Genomic DNA, 17100 nt, shown 5'->3' on the forward strand with positions numbered 1-17100 from the left:
CTGAGTTGCCTGCATCTTTCGTTGTTGGATTTTGCACTTCATGGCTCAAGCACAAAGGTGGAGGCTCAGACCAGCCCGATATGGGTAGGCTTGTGCCATGTTCTGGAGGCCAACGACGGACCATGCAATGCGGCATCCCAGATTGCTACGCATCATCGACTCATGAACCTCTGAGCTCTACGCGTTCGGTGAAAAGGTGATGACAGATCAGCCAATCGCTGTTGCAGTCGGAGCATGACCATGAAACACGGCTGCGATAAGGTTCACGGATGCCCGAGTTAGTATCCTGGTCGTCCTGAACTGATCAGTAGGTGAGGCTCCTGTATACTACAGCTGCATCTCTCGCTTCGCATGTTGCAGCAGACCCGTGGTGCATGACTGCCTCTTCTTCCCACGATCGGTAGCTAGAGCATGAGCTCGTTGTGGCGCGCCGGGCCGTGCTCGAGAAGTCACAGCAATGGCTCCGGAGATCTGCTACCGCTGCGGAGTTTTCATCGTCGTTTGCACCAGCGAGGGACGTACAGAGGTCCGTCATGAACTCAGCTCCGGGGACGTCTACAATGAAACTTGTCCTTTTCGACATCTCCTGGAAGAGAAATATGGTCTCCATTGCACAGGCGTCCATTTGAGGGCATGGCGAGATCGATGAAGAGTGTGAAGAAGGTGATGCTTTGCGGAGACGTTGTGGCGGAGATGAAGTCTGCCAAGGCTTCGGTTTCGGCCTAACTATGCTCCGAAACACATCACTTTCTGCTCTTTCTCCCGGGTGCCTTTTGGCGAATGTCCTCCTCGTTCGAACTCTGATGCGTCGACTCGTAGTGCCTTCGCATGAGCCAGGGCCCCGTGAAAGATGGGGCGGCCTTGCTCTCCTCGAACATCGCTATTCATGACTTGCCTCTTGATGCTGCTAACAGCATATTCTATCACCAGTCGGGGAGGTTTTTCGCGTGGCTTTCAAAGCCCTACCTGGCAAGGGTGAGATCCTAATGCTTGCCGGTGGGCGCTCTTAGCATATGATTTTTGGGAGTCCGCGCCATCGGAACCATCCGAACGCTTCCAGAGCGATGGGCTTTTTACATTACGACGACGAGAGGTGCCCGATTCGCGGTGTTTCGGTTGCATAATCAGATCCTGACAACAATCCTCAGCTCGAAGGCATGCTGTATACTCATATCAAACAGTGGCATTGCCACCGTTTTCCACAAGCCACTAATCTGCGAGCGGTGAGCTAGGCTACCCGCCAAAGCTAGCTCGTGCATTGTGGCTCGTTGGAGTTCAAGGTCGAAATGGACGACATCGACTTTACAGTGAGAATTCTCGCGGTGCACCGTGTATGCGTATGCGTCAGAAATCAGAAATTAGCAGCTCGAGTTAGGCCCTCCTGCTGTCGCCATTTGCAAAGCAGTAATAAGTTGTATGTAACAGAATGCTACTACAAGCACAACTTCCCACACAGGATTCTACGAAGTTCATACAGGCCGAATATCTACAATGCTGCCATGGCGATGTCATACTTCGTCTCCCATTCGGCACCCTCATCTCCTATCCGCGGCAAGAAATCGATGCACAGTCCTGCTTTGACAGCGAAGACGCTATCATTGTTCAGGTACGGCGTTTTCTTGTCAAAGATTTGGGTCGTAATGGACTTGTAGCCGTCGGCTTTTAGCTAACAGCGAGGCACGCAGTTAGTCTCCACCTCCAAGTTCTGCATAACGCATGACTTACAATCAAATGAATGTGGCCGGGCCGGTAGTGGTGTCTATCGAGTAAGTCGAGCAGTTTCCCCGCGGGACCGTCGCCGGGTACCTGTTGCATCTGTTAGCATCCGCGTGCGCTACTTCTTGGGCCTTCTCCGCAGAGTCACTTGCAGGATACGGTGTAGGTCGCAGGCAGTAGAAAGCATAGCTGCCATCGCTGCCTGTCGTGAACACCCCTCGCAGGTTATGAGGTTCCTGCTCGGCATCCTGCTGTTCGTATAGACCTACAACAAGCTTAGATCGGTAATTGCATAGCCTTGTAGTGTGTGTCAGTCGTAGCTAACCATTAGTAGATGCCTGCCACACGTCAAGCGTGGCTCCGTCAATTGGCTTGCCCGTTGCTGCATCCTTGACTCTTCCATACATATAGGAGATCTGACCGTCGGCCGGACGAGTACGAATGATGGAGTCACCATTCGTGCGTTGAGGCGCGTCATGCCGCCAAAATGGACCGAGTATCGCAGACGGGGTGGCCGAACTTGCGGCTGCAGTTGCGCTCTTGTAGGCAATCTCATCTACCAGACTAGAAATTTACGTCAAATTCGCGGATCGTACAGGTAAGCAGACGGACCACGGAGATAAACTTACGTTTCAAGGCCGATGACATCGGTCAACAGTTGGCCTTCATTGCGTCGGTCGTTACTCATCTGACCCGCCCAATTAATCATGGCAATACCGGCCATGTACTCCTCCGTAGTCAGGTTGACCTCTCTTGCAAAGTCGTGGACGTGTCGGATGAGTGCTGGCATGACTTCTTTGAGTCGTGCGGACGCATTGGGTCCTGTTGCCGCGATTACGTTATTGGTGAAATCAGGGTCATACAGGGCTGTGTTCTTGGTGGAGGACATGATCAGACACGTTGAATCACAGCGAGATGCGCTGTATTTGTCAAAGAAGACTTGACAAACATATCATAGAGATTTTATGTTGTGCCCCTCCCGCGCGTGGAAAGGCGAACACAAAGGCTGTCGCGTAAGCAAAGGGCGGGGCTGAAACTTGTTGAATAGACCCGTCCGCACTGAGAGCCATCAAACAGTCGATATCGAGTGTCAATCCAGGCGTGACCGGTGCCGGGCGTATGGAACTCGCGAAATATACACCACATGCGCCGCACCAGAAGAGGCTTGCGTTGCCGATCCTCGGATTCGGAGGTGTGCATGTTCTTCGGAGCTTCCGACCTTTCGAGAAGCTGTCTCCGATCCGAAAACCTTCTGTACTTGCCACACAGCGGTATTCACGACACCTGTGTGCGTGACTTTGACTAGTAGCACGCTCAGCTCCGAAGGGACACGATTGCTAGCTTCAACGACAAGAGTAGTAGCAGTGCTGCGTGGCTTGGCGCGGGCACTTCGAAGCCACGAGGATGGAGCTATAGACCACAGCTATCTAGCGCCAACCTGGCAGCCAAAGCTCTCAGATACTCATTACCAGATCCCGTTGAGCACCTCTACCGTGCTACAAGATCTGCTCGAACGCTGTATTGAACCTATTTCGGACGAACCGCAAGCAACATGTCTGCCACTGAACCCACAGTCGACTACACTGATGTCCTTGTCGTTGGCGCCGGCCCGGCCGGGCTTGTAAGCGCTTTGGGAGATTCCGTGTACATCTGACAAGCCGATTACTGACTTGCCACAGATGATGGCCACCTGGCTAGCCAAATGCGGTGTCGATTGTCGAATTGTGGATAAACGAAACTCCAAAATCTTCAACGGACAAGCTGACGGTGAGTGCTGCCCGTGGAATTGGACATCTCATTAGGAATGAACATGATCATCTGACCGGAAGCGTCACAGGGCTGCAATGCCGTACTCTGGAAATTTTTGATTCGCTTGGGTTCGCGGACCGCGCCTGGAAAGAATCCAATCACATGCTCGAGATCAGATTATGGAACCCGGACGAGAAGGGAGTCATTCGCCTCAGTGACCGTATCCCAGACACGATTCCGGGCATTTCTCGTTTCCAGCAGGTAGTCCTGCACCAAGGCCGCATCGAGCGTTATTTCCTCGACACGATTCAGGAATGTGGTGGCCGTCCTGTGGAGCGCGGCATTATTCCCACAAAGCTCAGTATTGATGAAGGCCTGGTGAGCGATCCTGACGCTTATCCGATTACTGTTCATCTTAGACACCTCTCCGAGCAAGAAGCTACGCCGCAACAGACAGCAACTTCGCAGAATGGTGCTGCTGTAGAGGATGGGCTGTTCCGTAGCAATCTCGCAGCCGACGACACACCGGACCTGATCAACTCTAAGGCGCTGGACGGGAAAGCAGGCCAAAAGGAAGTTGTGAAAGCTAAATTCATGCTTGGAGCTGATGGTGCTCACTCTTGGGTGCGCAATCAGCTTGGCTTCAAGCTCGAAGGTAGCATTGACCCGCCCTCACATTCGCCCCGGGCCCACAGTTGCGCCCTCGTCTGACACTGCTACAGGAGACTCGACGGACTACATTTGGGGCGTGCTCGACATCGTTCCAATTACCGACTTTCCCGACATTCGAATGCGTTGCGCCATTCATTCGGCTTCATCCGGTAGCGTAATGGTGATTCCGAGAGAGAACAAGCTGGTACGGCTATACATCCAGCTCACGACCACCGAGAACATTGCAGAGAGCGGCGGCGCCAAAGCCGACAGGTCCAAAATCAACCCACAAGTCATTTTGGAGTCGGCTCAGCGTATAATGTCGCCCTACAAGCTATCGTACCGCAAGCTCGATTGGTGGACGGCGTACCAGATTGGACAACGCGTTGGAACGAACTTCTCTGCCCACGAGCGTGTATTCCTGGCTGGCGATGCGGTGCACACGCACTCTCCCAAGGCCGGGCAAGGTATGAATGTGTCGATGCAGGATTCCTTCAATCTAGGCTGGAAAGTCGCAAGCGTGGTCAAAGGAACGTCTGATCTGTCGATTCTCAAGACTTATCAGTCGGAGCGTCGTCGAATTGCGCAGGATTTGATCGAATTCGACCATAAATTCTCTAGATTGTTCTCCGGTCGGCCTGCAAAGGATGTTATGGATGCCGAGGGCATTTCCATGCAAGAATTCAAAGATGCTTTTGTCAAGGGCAATATGTTCGCGAGCGGAATAGGTGAGCTGAAGATTGCGAGGGTACCATGCTGTTTTGAGCGCACTCTGACTTGAGCAGCGGTTGATTACGGTGCAAGCGTGATCGTTGCCAAGGAAGGCGATGGCTCTGATCAGGGCGACGGAACAAAGGTCACAGTGGAGAATGGGCACCGGGTCACTTCGCAGCAGTCTCTTGCAACGGGTCTCGAGCTTGGTAAGCGCATTCCCAGCGTCAAGGTACTAAATCAAGCCGACGCACGTCCTTGGCATTTGCAGGAGTTACTTCCCAGCAACGGCCGCTGGCGAGTCATTCTGTTTCCCGGAGACATCCAGACCCCAGCACAACGCACAAAGCTCGACGCATTCGGCGCTGCGATCAATGACAAGTCTTCATTTCTACGACGCTTCACACCACCTGGTAGTCGATACGACTCGGTGTTCGAGGTTCTCACGATACACAGCGCGGACAGAGGCTCAACTACTATATTCGACTTTCCCGAAGTCCTCCGCCCATATGATGAGATGCACGGGTGGGACTACCATAAGATCTTTGTCGACGAAGAGTCATACCACGAAGGTCACGGAGAGCTATACAAGACTTTAGAGCTCTCGACAGAAGGCGTAGTCGCAATCGTTCGCCCAGATCAGTATGTGTCGTACATTGGGTCTGTCGATGATACTGATGCTTTGACGCGCTTCTTCGCGAACTTCATGGAAGGCGCAAAGGCTCGTGTCCCTGCTGCGCAATCATTGGACTCTATGGTCATATAGCGGGAGGACATCATTGAGAACAATTCCGCCATCTAGTACATGTAGTCATTTCGTATGCGTGAGTCATCGACAACGTCAATCTGCAAAATCCACGAGTCGATCGAATGGCTCCGTTCTCTCATCGCAAGATCACGGCAGATACGTCAATACGTGGAGTCCCTTACTGTCGCCATGTTGCGCTTTCGAAGCAGATGTGCGATCATCCCGATCTCCGGAAGCAGTCCTGATGGTTCGGATGCTGACATCGGGTCTCCATGCTCCGAGGGAATTAGGCCTGGCGTAATTCATCTGCAACAACGCGGGGCAGGGCGCGAGACTGCGGGCGTCAAGCCATCCGAAGATCCAGATCAACCGGCTCTATGGGCACTTTCTTCGGATGTGCGCGCACAGGAGGATTACGCCCAAGGGAAGCTCATGCACGCTACACAGCTGCTGCGTGGGCGCAGGATCAAGCTATCCGATGCCCGAGCTAATGACGCGACCTGGGTTATATGTTTGATGGCAGCATTCCCGTCGTATCGGCGACTATCTGTGGCAAGGCTCAGCATGGCGCTGAAAGTTATTGAACTCGATGCACTGATTGTGGGCGCTGGGTTTGGTGGTGTGTACCAACTCAAGCGCTTGAAGGATGAAGGGTTCAATTTGAAGCTGGTCGAAAGTGGGTCAGACTACGGCGGAGTGTGGTGAGTTCTATGCCATTCACAATGCTCTGTCCGCGAAAAGGCTGACGGATGCAAACAAGGTATTGGAATCGATATCCCGGAGCCAGAGTGGACAGCACGATACCTCATTATGAATTTTCAGATGCGGATCTGTATACCGGCTGGATGTGGTCTCAGCGCTTCCCAGGCTCCGAAGAGCTGCGAAAATACTTTCGCTATGTTGCCGAGAAGTGGAAGCTCGTTAATGACACCCAATTCTCAACGCTCGTGACGGGCGCTGTCTGGGATGAAACATCTTCTAGGTGGATGATTTCTACCAATGCAGGGGTTACCTATAAGTGTCAGTTCTTCCTGCCCAACACTGGCTTTGCAGCCAAACGCCATATCCCAGAGTACAAAGGTCTCGACACGTTCCAAGGGGCCTGATTGCATCCGTCGTTCTGGCCCAATGATGAGCCAGACCTGCAGGGCAAGAAGATTGCGGTTATTGGCACTGGTTCCACTGGTATCCGGCTCTGTCAAGATCTCGCCCCGCTAGCCAGCGAGTTCGTGCTTTTTCAGCGTACCCCCAACCTTGCGCTCCCTATGAAGCAGGTCCAGTACGACACACACAGCACACAGGCGATCCCTCGTGAGCAGTATGATGAGCTGTACAAAGGCAGGAGCTCAAGCTACGGTGGGTTTAACTTCAACTTTCTTGCCAAAAACACGTTCGATGACTCGGAGGAGGAGCGCCTGAAAACCTATGAGGACTTGTGGAGTCACGGCGACTTTCACTACTGGCTGGCTACATACCAGGACATGTTGTTTGTCGACAGTGCGAACACTGAAGCCTATAACTTCTGGTGAGTGCAATTTCAATGTCATCTCTAGCGGTGATTTGTGGAGTATAAGCTGACGAGCAGTATCGCAGGCGCGACAAAGTTCGAGCGCGTCTGCCGAACGAGAGACTCAAAGAGAAGTTCGCGCCGATGCAGAAACCGCACGCGTTCGGATGCAAACGCATTTCGCTCGAAAATGGATTCTATGAGCTGTTCAGCCAAGAGCACGTGCACTTGGTAGACGTGAACGAGACGCCAATCGAGGAGGTCACGCCGCAGGGTATCAAGACTAGCGAGAAGGTATGGGAGTTCGACTACGTTGTGTGTGCTACCGGATTCGATGCCATCACCGGAGGGATGCTTTTCATGAACGTAGAGGGTCGCAAGTATCTGCGTCTGCAGGACAAGTGGGCTGATGGAGTCAAGACATTCATGGGCCTGTGCGTCGGCGATTTCCCGAACATGTGAGTAACGAGGAACGACAACACACGGAGCGTAGTGGAACACTGACGAGCACGCAGGCTCTTCACCTATGGCCCACAGGCTCCAACGGCGCTGTGCAACGGTCCCTCCTGCGCCGAGTTGCAGGGAGAGTGCATTGTGTCTTTGTTGAAGCAGATGCGGCAGGAGGGAAAACAGACTGTCAACGCGTCGAGCGTCAAGGAAGAGGAATGGGCGGCTAGCGTGCGGGCGATTGCGAACATGTCGCTGCTGCCGGGTACAAAATCGTGGTACATGGGCGACAACATCCCCGGCAAGAAGCGCGAATGCCTGATCTATCTGGGCGGCGTGCCTACGTACTACAAGACCATCACGGAATGCGCCGCCAAAGGCTACGAGGGTTTCGAGTTTGCGTAGGTATAATGAACAGGGCAGGTGGTGTGGCAGCAGATATCGGGAAACTATATTAGCACGATCCCGTTCCTTGGATCTAAATCACGATCCTAACGTGACCATAGTCACCACCTAGTTGACCTTATCATTCAGTGCCCAGAACGTATGCCGGGCCTCCACTTTGCACCATTACTACCCACGCCGGTGCGGTTGTCTGCACATCCCGCCGAGGCCCGTGCCGTATGTCGATTCCCACGTCTGCGCCACGCCATCTGGTTGTGCGGGGAAGTGCATGTCGTCGCTTAAAGGGGAGCCGGGAACCGCTGTCTGCACGCATGTTCCGCTTCGACCACCATGGCCCCCCGTTCCGCCGCCGCCGACGACCTCGCGCAGCGGCGTCGATGCTTGGCCGCTTGCGAGACGTGCAAACGACGCAAAGAACGCTGCGACGGCCGGCAGTAAGTGCTTGGCGCCCCCAAGTTTCCCCACCGCCCCGCTGACGGCACAGACCGTGCGAACGCTGTATCACGCGCAAGGTACCGGCGTCGTGTCACTTTGCGGATCGCAGCAGGCTTCAGGCAGGCGACGACGTCCGCGCGACACCGCCCCGCCGTCTCGCCAAGCCCCCGCAGACGCCCTCGGGACGCCGGTCCAGCCTCAGCAGGCGGAGCACGTATGCCCATGGAAATCCGGCGGGGGCGCCTGCTTCCCCTCCATCGACGGGGCATGGCACCGACGATCCCATGGCCCACCACGTGACCATTGTGGCCACGTCGGGCTCGTCAAGTCTTGTTGATATGGACTCGCCTCACACGGTGCGCGACCACAAAGGGGAACACATGTTCATCGGGGATTCCGCCAACCTGTTCTTCCTCCAGATCATCCGTCGCCTGGTCGCGCGAGCCATTGGGCCCTGCGACTTTGTCGACGACCCCATCGGCTGCTTGATGATCGAGGCCAGCCCGATGCAGGATGCCACCAGCGGCCAGGCCGCTGCGACCCGGATGGGCACGCCGCGCTTGACCGTCGAACAGGCTCGCCACTTTGTCCGCCGCTACGCCCTCGTGACGGGCTGCGTGTTGGACCTCTTCGACGAGTCTACCCTCCTGGCCCAGTTGCCAGGCTTGCCGGAAGACGATGGGGCGGATATCCCTGCGCCAATGTACTATCTGGTCCTAGCAATCGGTGCACAGACGAGCGCTGGCGACCATGATGCGCTTGCGGCCGCGCTGTTCAACGTCGGCCGATCCCTGGTCACGCAGCAGTTCACCGAAGATGCTACTCTGGCCACGGTCCAGGCCTATGCCCTCATTACCTTTTACCTGCTGGGTGCTTGCCGTCGCAACGCCGCATTCATGCATTTGGGCATCGCGGTGCGAGCGGCGTATGCAATCGGTTTGCACCGCAAGGAGATTGCCAAGTCTCTCTCCCTGGAACTCTTCGAGTTGCGTGAGCGCACTTGGAAGTGTCTTCGAATATTAGATCTCTTCCTGAGCGCATCGCTTGGACGGCCACCGTCCACGGCCGAAACGAGGGACACGGAGTCCATGGCTGAATACTCGACCTCGACCGACTTGTGCGTGGTTTTCGAAAAAATCTTGACCAGCATCTACTCCCCGCGTGTGGTGTCGACCGAAGCTGTCTCCAGCATTGGCGCTCATCATCGAAGATTCACATCTCGCTTTCTTCGTGGCCTTGCAAGGGACAAAATTTCGGCAACTGAGAAGCTGGGTGGCGGCCTGATGCCCAACATCGGTCTTTTGCATGTGAAAGAGGCCTATTATTGGACCATCATACTACTCACTCGGCCTTTCCTGCTCGAAAGTATTTCCACCCACACTGCGAAAGTCGCAGAAGGTTCCAGTGAAGAAGCCGCAGAGACCTGCACAGGCAGCGACTCCAACAGAATCCTTGTGGAAGCGTGCGTGGATTCGGCAATGCGTACGATCGATCTGCTGAGAAAGCTCAACGAATGCGAGGATCTGCCCAAACGGCTGCCATATATCGTCAACTCCATCTTCATCGCCTCGCTGGTCCTTGGCACCGCCTACTTCGGAGATCTTTACCAGATCTATTCCCTCGATCGTTATCTCCACGATGCGCACGAGCTTTTGAAGCTATTCACCCACGACCAAGTCGCGCAGCAGAGCAGCACCGTCGTTGGTTTCCTTCGAGACGCATGTAACACTTACCGGGAGAAGCAAGCTGCACGAATTAAGGATCTCCGCAGCCGTGCCATCGGCAGCATTTTCGGGCAGATCCACGCGACAGGGTCTGAAGTTCCCACACGAGCGCAAAGTCCATCTCAGATCGCTTCTCAAGATGTACAAACGCAGCTAAGGAGCGGATGTGAAGGCAAAGACGACCGCGCAGTCCACATGGCCGCCGGGCAGCCACTGAGCGATGCCACGGAGGATGATGTCCGCCTGTGTGAGCAAGGGTACGATGACTTCTACGAGCTCATGATCGGCGCGAACCTGGCAAAACCTGGCCTTCCCTTCTCGGATATGTCGCCTCAGACATTGTGGTTTACTGCATATGACGAAAGTCTACCGATGTTCTCAATTGTTGAAGACATAGGTGGTAATACCTGACGGAAGTTAACCAAAAGCTGGTCGGCTTGGTCTTGAGAACTCGTTCCGTGGCCATGCCGGCACCGCATTACATCGAGACTTGGAACCCGACGCGAGTGTGCTTCTGCTCTCCGCGGCGCCAACACGTAAATCTGCTTGCGCTTTGACAGCTTGCTGTGGACCTTTAGCTCCATGGACCATTTGCTGGCTCGAAATATCCTGCTGTAGGCATCGGCTTCTATGCTTCACCTCTACCATCGGCTGTGTTAAGGAAGACTAAGTTGCCCTACTGGTCTAACAGCGCCTAACTCTTACAGTATAAGTGCGGAAGACACCTACTAATGGTGGACTGTCCTCAGACTTGACAAACAACGACAATCCCACCTCTCCTTCTTTTTCAATGGCAACACGAGCCACCTCGCATTGCTGCTCCCTTGACCCAAGACTATTCACACCAGCTGCAGACTTTGCAAACATATTAGCCTTCCACTGCATCTGGGCTGCTCTTGTCCTACCGGCTCTGGCCCAATTAGGAACAGGTGGTACGCAGTTTCAGAATCCCAATCTTGCGTTGCCTATTGGCTGATAAACGGACAGGAGAATGTACGACTTCAGACGACTGTTGCCGTTGCGACACCAATACTCACTGTGCGCTAGAATGCCATTGTTCGTAACATTCACGCCCAGATCTTTCACGCAGGTTCTATGCTAATATGGCAATAGCGGACTCAAGCTCGACTACTGGCGGCCGAAGCTCCAATGGCGGAGATAATACCAGACGCTACGTGTCTAACTGTTATTGTTGAGATCAAAGAGCTAGAGGGGACGTGGGTTGGTGAAAGTTGCAATTCCAATCTCCCCGCGTCGAACATGACTGCATGAGACTGGAGGCAAGAACGCGCCGGATCGAGTCTCATGCCAACATAAGGCTAATTCGAAGGGGATCCCGGGCCACTTGAGCATAACGCGGCAATAGCCTCAGCGGCAACTGGCGACAATTGAAAAGTGAATTTACATTCCAACTCGCGTGTTTCAATTCCTTGCTTCCGAATAGAACATCGGGAGAGGCGCTGCAATTTGAATGATTGATGCTGATCTCGGCTGCATTGCAATGTCTTGCTCTGTAGACAACACGCAGGAGTGATCCAAGGACTTGTCATTCGGCGCAATCGAACGCAGTGGCTAGCATCAAGCCCAACGCCCGTTGGCAGTCCTTGGTCTCGGATGAATTAGACAAGTCTCGTAGGTCTCCACTTAAATACTCTTTGACGTCTCTACGTTCTCCAACTGGAGTGTTTCTTCCATCTGACTTCTTATAATTAGACCACTTTCAATCACCCACTATACGCATGTCTGCCAACGCATCACCTCACTGTACAGACCAGGGGTTGGCTAGAGAATGCCGGCTGGGCAGGCCTTTGTGCAAGAATTTCTGGAGCGCTAAGATAACCATGGCCTTTATTGTGAACAAAGCAACCTTTTTTTGGTTCAGGTGCGAGACAACGAGATGGGATGAAGCTTGGCACACAATGGCTTTGTGGGTGCGATGTACTAAAGTTCTCTGGTGCCCGATACTGACAGCGCAAGCATATCACCATCCGCACTACGCGCAGCACATTTGCAGATCCACCGCTTCCGATAACTATCAGCGCCCAGTCGACTCTTGCTGCTGGTCAGCAAAACAAGTCCACCATGTCCCGAAGACTGATCGAACGACGTCGCTCTGCTCAGATTCCTGCAGGAGTGCTTCAGCAGGCACCAAAGATCAGTAAGCGATGCTCCAATCTCTGCTGTTCTGATTTCTACAACGCCGTGGAGGAAGAAGCGAAAGCGCCGACTGATCCTTTACAGAACGAGCCACATCCAATGTTCGCACGCGAACAGTTCACCTTCGATCCCGGTTTCACGGAAGAAAAGGCGGACGACGAATGGGAGTTTTTGGTTCCCACTCTCCGACTTGCAACCATGCTGATGACTACTGATGCCTTCAAGAAGCATGTTGTCGGGATAGTAGACGGAGATATCTACCTCTCTGCAGCGAATGCTCAAAAGCCTCGGAGAGGACGCAAAGTGCAAAGTCTTGCAGAAACCTTCAGGCCTGATTGGCAGCCCAAAGACATTATGATCTACCCGAAACAGAAATATATTGACGACGCCATGCGATTCAGAGCAGAGGAAATCATAATGCAACTCATCGACCTGGTCAGCTTCAGCGTCATAGATGACACCGAAGATTTCTCTGGTGTGACCGACGCCGTCTATGGCCCTCATCCAGATGACATTCCGCTCGCCTTCTCATATGGCTGCAAATCCCACATCACGCTGGCGTGGGGCCCAACAGGGCAGCGTTGCGAAAATGAACGGAACCTGCTCAACGATCAACTTGCAAACGCAACAACCCTGTTGCACGAGACCTTTGGTCATGCTCTTGTCGCCGCCCGTGTGGGACATCGTTGCCCAGAGCCCTACCTTCGAAACTGCAATCTCTCAGAATGCGGCCACGATGTGATCAGCGCCATCTTCGGCGGAATCATTGAGAACATAAGAGTTGATGTTTCACCGGATTGGCAGAATGAACTTCGCTGCCGAGAAATTGATGAGGATAAGAGGGTTCTCAGCCTGATCGATTGGCCTTCCAACAACATTGCTCATCGGTACATCTCCGCCCGAGATGCTACGTTCGGCAGTCGAGGCCAGGTGGGACATTTCGACAAAATCACCCGCATCCCGGAAAGCTTTCTCTCTGATATCCACTCCGAACGATGGTGGGCTGACCGTGGGCAGAAGTCGACCAAAGAGCAACTTGAAGGTCCTCTTGTTCCTCGGAACGGGCCCAGATGGATTCTCAAGTGGGTTGGAGCTCGCGTGAAACGCTTCACCAATTATCACGAACTGCGCAATGATAGTACATGGCTCGGAGAACAGGGTAGTGAGGAGTGCGATCCCCGATTCGGAAAGAACTCACATATCGAATGGATCTTGATCGAGAATGCTCCGTCCGCGGATCTTCCGGAATGGGTCAGAGGGGATATTAACAAAATCGCTCGGAAGCGAGACCCCTCTCATGAGTTGGGACTGCCCGATGATCGGGTGGCAGTTGCTGGCATCTTCATGGATATGTACGATCCACCACAGGGGCCAACCGATCGAAGAAGCTCTCTGGAAGTATTCATTGACGATACCGAAGCTGAATATCTGGGAAAAGCTCTACACGGAGTCGAAAGGACGCCAAATCCGAGGGAACGAAGGAACACGCTCCCGGACCAAAACAATTACGAGGAAGATGTGGAAGATGACGAGAGCTACGGACACTACGTTTCATTCGAGAACTTCTTGGGGGACATGAGGGACTTGAGTGTTGACCAGCCAGCTGCCACCAAGCTTGCAAGACCTTCTCGCCCTGTGACTTTGTCCACCAAGGTTCGACAGAGGGTGAGTGAGCTGAGCATCGAGAAACTGCCTGGTAACAAGCGAAAAAGGTCAGTTGCTGATGAGGGTGACGGGCCTCAAGTACACTCCTTCCGAAGAATCACCGCCTAAGTCATAGCAAGATAGTTGTCAACCACATTTCTTCCACATCTGCACCCCAATCTATAAGTCCGAATTCCGCATCAAAGAGTACCGATAGTCTACCAATATCACCAATCAAAAATAATTGCTCCATCCACCTTTCCCAAAACAATTCTTACCGAAACCAAACAGCTACAATAGTACATCGCTGCCAGCCCTAAATTCTTGTTTCTGCAAATTCTTGTCTTTGTGGCACGTGCGCTCGCACATTTCCCATAAGCCTCGGTGTGGCGAACTCATGTGAATGTGGTATGTAGATGTTCACTAATCGTGAAATGCGATATTGCCGAGTAGTAGTGTGTTGAGCGGCAGGTTGCGCAGTGCTGTAGTCGAGTTTCGTGGTATTTGCCTGCTTTCAAGGCTATGTCGTCGTCTGTGGCAGTACTGCCCGAACATACAGTTTTGTGCAGTCTTCGAATTCACGATCCGTCAGCAGACAGAATCTCTCTTCAAAAGCATATCCTTCTTCCGAGTGCAAGAGTAGCCGAAAGGGGATTGTTTGATCATCAAGAATCATGATTTGTACAAATTTCTAAATATGTACAAAAAGCTGTCGCTCATTAATGGAGCCGCTTAGCAAAATTCATCATTCATTTCTATTCCCATCTGAGAACATCATCGACCCTCTACCTGGTGATACCCTCCCTCGTGCTTCGCTGGTAACCTGGGAACTGCTGAAGGAGTTGCGCGTCCAGAGCACGGAGCTGTGGGCATGAAAGTGGACCGAGAAGGTTTTGCAATGGGCTGGTCAGACCACTGAGGGCACCAAGAAGATCTGGCTTAGCTTGTGCGGCGAATTGATAGGCGAGGCAGGCAAAGTTGTTGCCTTCAAGCAGGTTGTCGCCGTTCATGACGCCGCCGCTGAGATCAGTGATGTCGACGCCAGTGAAAGTGTTAACGCCGTTGGTATTGCCTCCAACGTCTGCGAGGAGGGTTAATTAGCATTTGTGTTTGAAGAAGAGGTGTATTCGCAAACTTACTGGCAAACTTAGGGTGAAGACGGATGGCGTTGGCAGCATCGCCAAGGAAGTAGGTGCTCTCGTACGGAGCGGTGAATGATCGGCGGTACCAGTTCTCTGGAATGCGCTCGCCACCTGGGTTGACAGTGTAGGATCCAGACTCACCCTCGATACCGAACCAAGATTGTAGAACCTCGTGGGAGAGGAAGCCAACTGGGTCTTCGGCAGAGTGGTTGGCCATGAAGCGGTAGATGAAAGTGTACGCTGCGGGCTGAACGAGCACACCAGTGAAGGGGCCGTTGAAGAAGTATTCGTTGCTGGCGATCTGGTCGTCGAAGCGCTGCGATCGGAATGCGGTGAGGGAGTTCAGGTCGACGAAACCGCTTGGGGAGAAGTCGATGAGCTGTTGGAATTGGTCGATGTTGACCTTGAAGTTGTTGCCCGATTGGTAGAGATCAAATCGGGTCGGCGAGGCATCGGACTCGTACCTGTGGCCGTATGTTAGCTATCTTGCTGCTTGATACATCTTCTTGTGCAGGCTCACTTGTTGTGCGATCCGCTGATGCCGTTGCCGAATCGTGCAAGTGGTCCACCAACACCGAGTGGTGGTGTTCCGTGGATCGACCACGATGTGCCGTCTCCATCAATGCTTGCGCCAAGGACTGCGAGGAAAGCAGCGAGGATCGGGCCCATACCGACAACGGTTGTTGTGGCATCGATGAACTGCGAAATCGTGGCATATCCGTTTCGTGCTATGCGTTGTTAGCTTGAGCGTCATCGGTCGGGTTTCTGGATAGCGTACGAAGGAAGCCGTGGTTGGCAAAGGCGTTCAGGCCAGGGCATGGGCCACGAAGATCATTTTGTCGAGGAGCCTGCCACTCGTGACCAGACCCTGGACCAACATCGATGAGTTGCTCCTCGCTAAAGGTCGGGTTGGCCTCGAAGATGGCGGTGGCACCATCAGCGCCCTCCTGTCGCTTCGCGGTCTCCATGATCTCAGCTGCTCGAGCAGCGAGCGCTGGATCTTGTGCCACCTGGTCCAGGACCGAGGCTGGGAAGGCAGCGGCCAACGGGGCCAGAAGAAGAGATGTTGTGAACTTCATGATGTCGGTATTGAGCGTTCGAAGTACTGCAGACCTGAGCTGAGAGAAGAAGTTGTAGAGGAAGGCGAAGATCACTTGAAATATATACAAACCACCCTCCGCCTACTTCGCGCCGGCATACCGTAGACCTGGGGCACCGCGTGAACGGCTTCAAAGCGTGCGTCGGAGGCGTGTGCAGAAAGGGTCCGTGGCGCTCCATGGCTAACGATCGGCATTGCGCTTGTATGTAACCATAAAAGATCAGCCAGTGAAAGCTTTTAAAATAGATGACAGAGTTTGCCCGAACCACACGACAGCAACGCCATGAATGCCGATCAGCAGTGGCTTGCGGGGAAAGGAGCACTTCTGTGCGAACGCACGACGACGTCGAACAAGACTTATGGCGTTTTCCGCAGCATTTCGACCAATCTGTGAGCTGGAGTTGGTCAGGTCGAGGGCAAAAGTCCGATGATCTGCAGATTCCCGACTCCATTGGGAAGGACGTTCAAACACCACAGCCATCACTGGCTTTGGCTCTTGGTCTTTTTCACAAGCGCGATGTTTCCCCGCGAAAAGTCCACGGCAATGCGCGGCAAATGTGGCACCGTTGGCTGAGTCCCCATGATGCCAGGCTGCTTGTGGAAGGAGTTGCGACGCGTCAGTGGCGATGGTGAGGCTAAGGACTCTAAGTCGACCTCAGGTGTTTGCGGTGTTTGGAAGAAGGTTTGGATGGGCAGATGTATGGAAGTGGGCTAGAATTGCTCGTGGGGTACTCCTTCTACAGGTCTACATAGGCTATTCTTTCTCACCGCGTCGACAGTTCGCCATGTTGAGAGTAGCATGACAAGACGAGGACGAGTTGCTTGCTATGCTGCGGAGACGTAGCATACCGCCACTTACGCCATCTTGGCAGGTACTCGCTTACTCGACGGTCTCTTGTCAGGGCCACTCACACTCATACAGAAAGATGTCAACGAGATGACGAAGGTGTGATAGTAGTCACACG

General features: G+C 53.5%; 6 protein-coding genes across 6 annotated transcripts; 4 read left to right on the forward strand and 2 right to left on the reverse strand.

Moving 5' to 3' along the window:
- Positions 1-1486: 1486 nt before the first annotated feature.
- Positions 1487-2605, reverse strand: CKM354_001288600 (uncharacterized protein; the record flags this gene model as incomplete). The annotated part of the gene is made up of 5 exons (XM_044808420.1): positions 1487-1666; positions 1726-1806; positions 1869-1981; positions 2042-2280; positions 2346-2605. The coding sequence occupies 5 exons, from the start codon at positions 2603-2605 to the stop codon at positions 1487-1489; spliced, it is 873 nt and encodes a 290-aa protein (XP_044664355.1).
- Positions 2606-3268: 663 nt separating this feature from the next.
- Positions 3269-5593, forward strand: CKM354_001288700 (uncharacterized protein; the record flags this gene model as incomplete). The annotated part of the gene is made up of 5 exons (XM_044808421.1): positions 3269-3337; positions 3396-3483; positions 3554-4120; positions 4188-4844; positions 4902-5593. 5 exons carry the CDS (start codon positions 3269-3271, stop codon positions 5591-5593), a joined length of 2073 nt encoding a protein of 690 aa, XP_044664356.1.
- A 546-nt stretch (positions 5594-6139) lies between these two features.
- Positions 6140-7934, forward strand: CKM354_001288800 (uncharacterized protein; the record flags this gene model as incomplete). Its single annotated transcript, XM_044808422.1, has 5 exons — positions 6140-6276; positions 6336-6595; positions 6716-7100; positions 7169-7540; positions 7598-7934. The coding sequence occupies 5 exons, from the start codon at positions 6140-6142 to the stop codon at positions 7932-7934; spliced, it is 1491 nt and encodes a 496-aa protein (XP_044664357.1).
- A 330-nt stretch (positions 7935-8264) lies between these two features.
- CKM354_001288900 (uncharacterized protein) lies at positions 8265-10504 on the forward strand (the record flags this gene model as incomplete). Its single annotated transcript, XM_044808423.1, has 2 exons — positions 8265-8368; positions 8419-10504. 2 exons carry the CDS (start codon positions 8265-8267, stop codon positions 10502-10504), a joined length of 2190 nt encoding a protein of 729 aa, XP_044664358.1.
- A 1671-nt stretch (positions 10505-12175) lies between these two features.
- CKM354_001289000 (uncharacterized protein) lies at positions 12176-14023 on the forward strand (the record flags this gene model as incomplete). The annotated part of the gene is made up of 1 exon (XM_044808424.1): positions 12176-14023. The coding sequence occupies one exon, from the start codon at positions 12176-12178 to the stop codon at positions 14021-14023; it is 1848 nt and encodes a 615-aa protein (XP_044664359.1).
- A 656-nt stretch (positions 14024-14679) lies between these two features.
- On the reverse strand, positions 14680-16115 carry CKM354_001289100 (uncharacterized protein; the record flags this gene model as incomplete). Its single annotated transcript, XM_044808425.1, has 4 exons — positions 14680-14975; positions 15034-15500; positions 15557-15764; positions 15815-16115. The coding sequence occupies 4 exons, from the start codon at positions 16113-16115 to the stop codon at positions 14680-14682; spliced, it is 1272 nt and encodes a 423-aa protein (XP_044664360.1).
- Positions 16116-17100: the final 985 nt, after the last annotated feature.

Source organism: Cercospora kikuchii (assembly GCF_019650295.1).
Source record: "Cercospora kikuchii DNA, contig_00009, whole genome shotgun sequence".
Lineage (NCBI taxonomy): Eukaryota > Fungi > Ascomycota > Dothideomycetes > Mycosphaerellales > Mycosphaerellaceae > Cercospora > Cercospora kikuchii.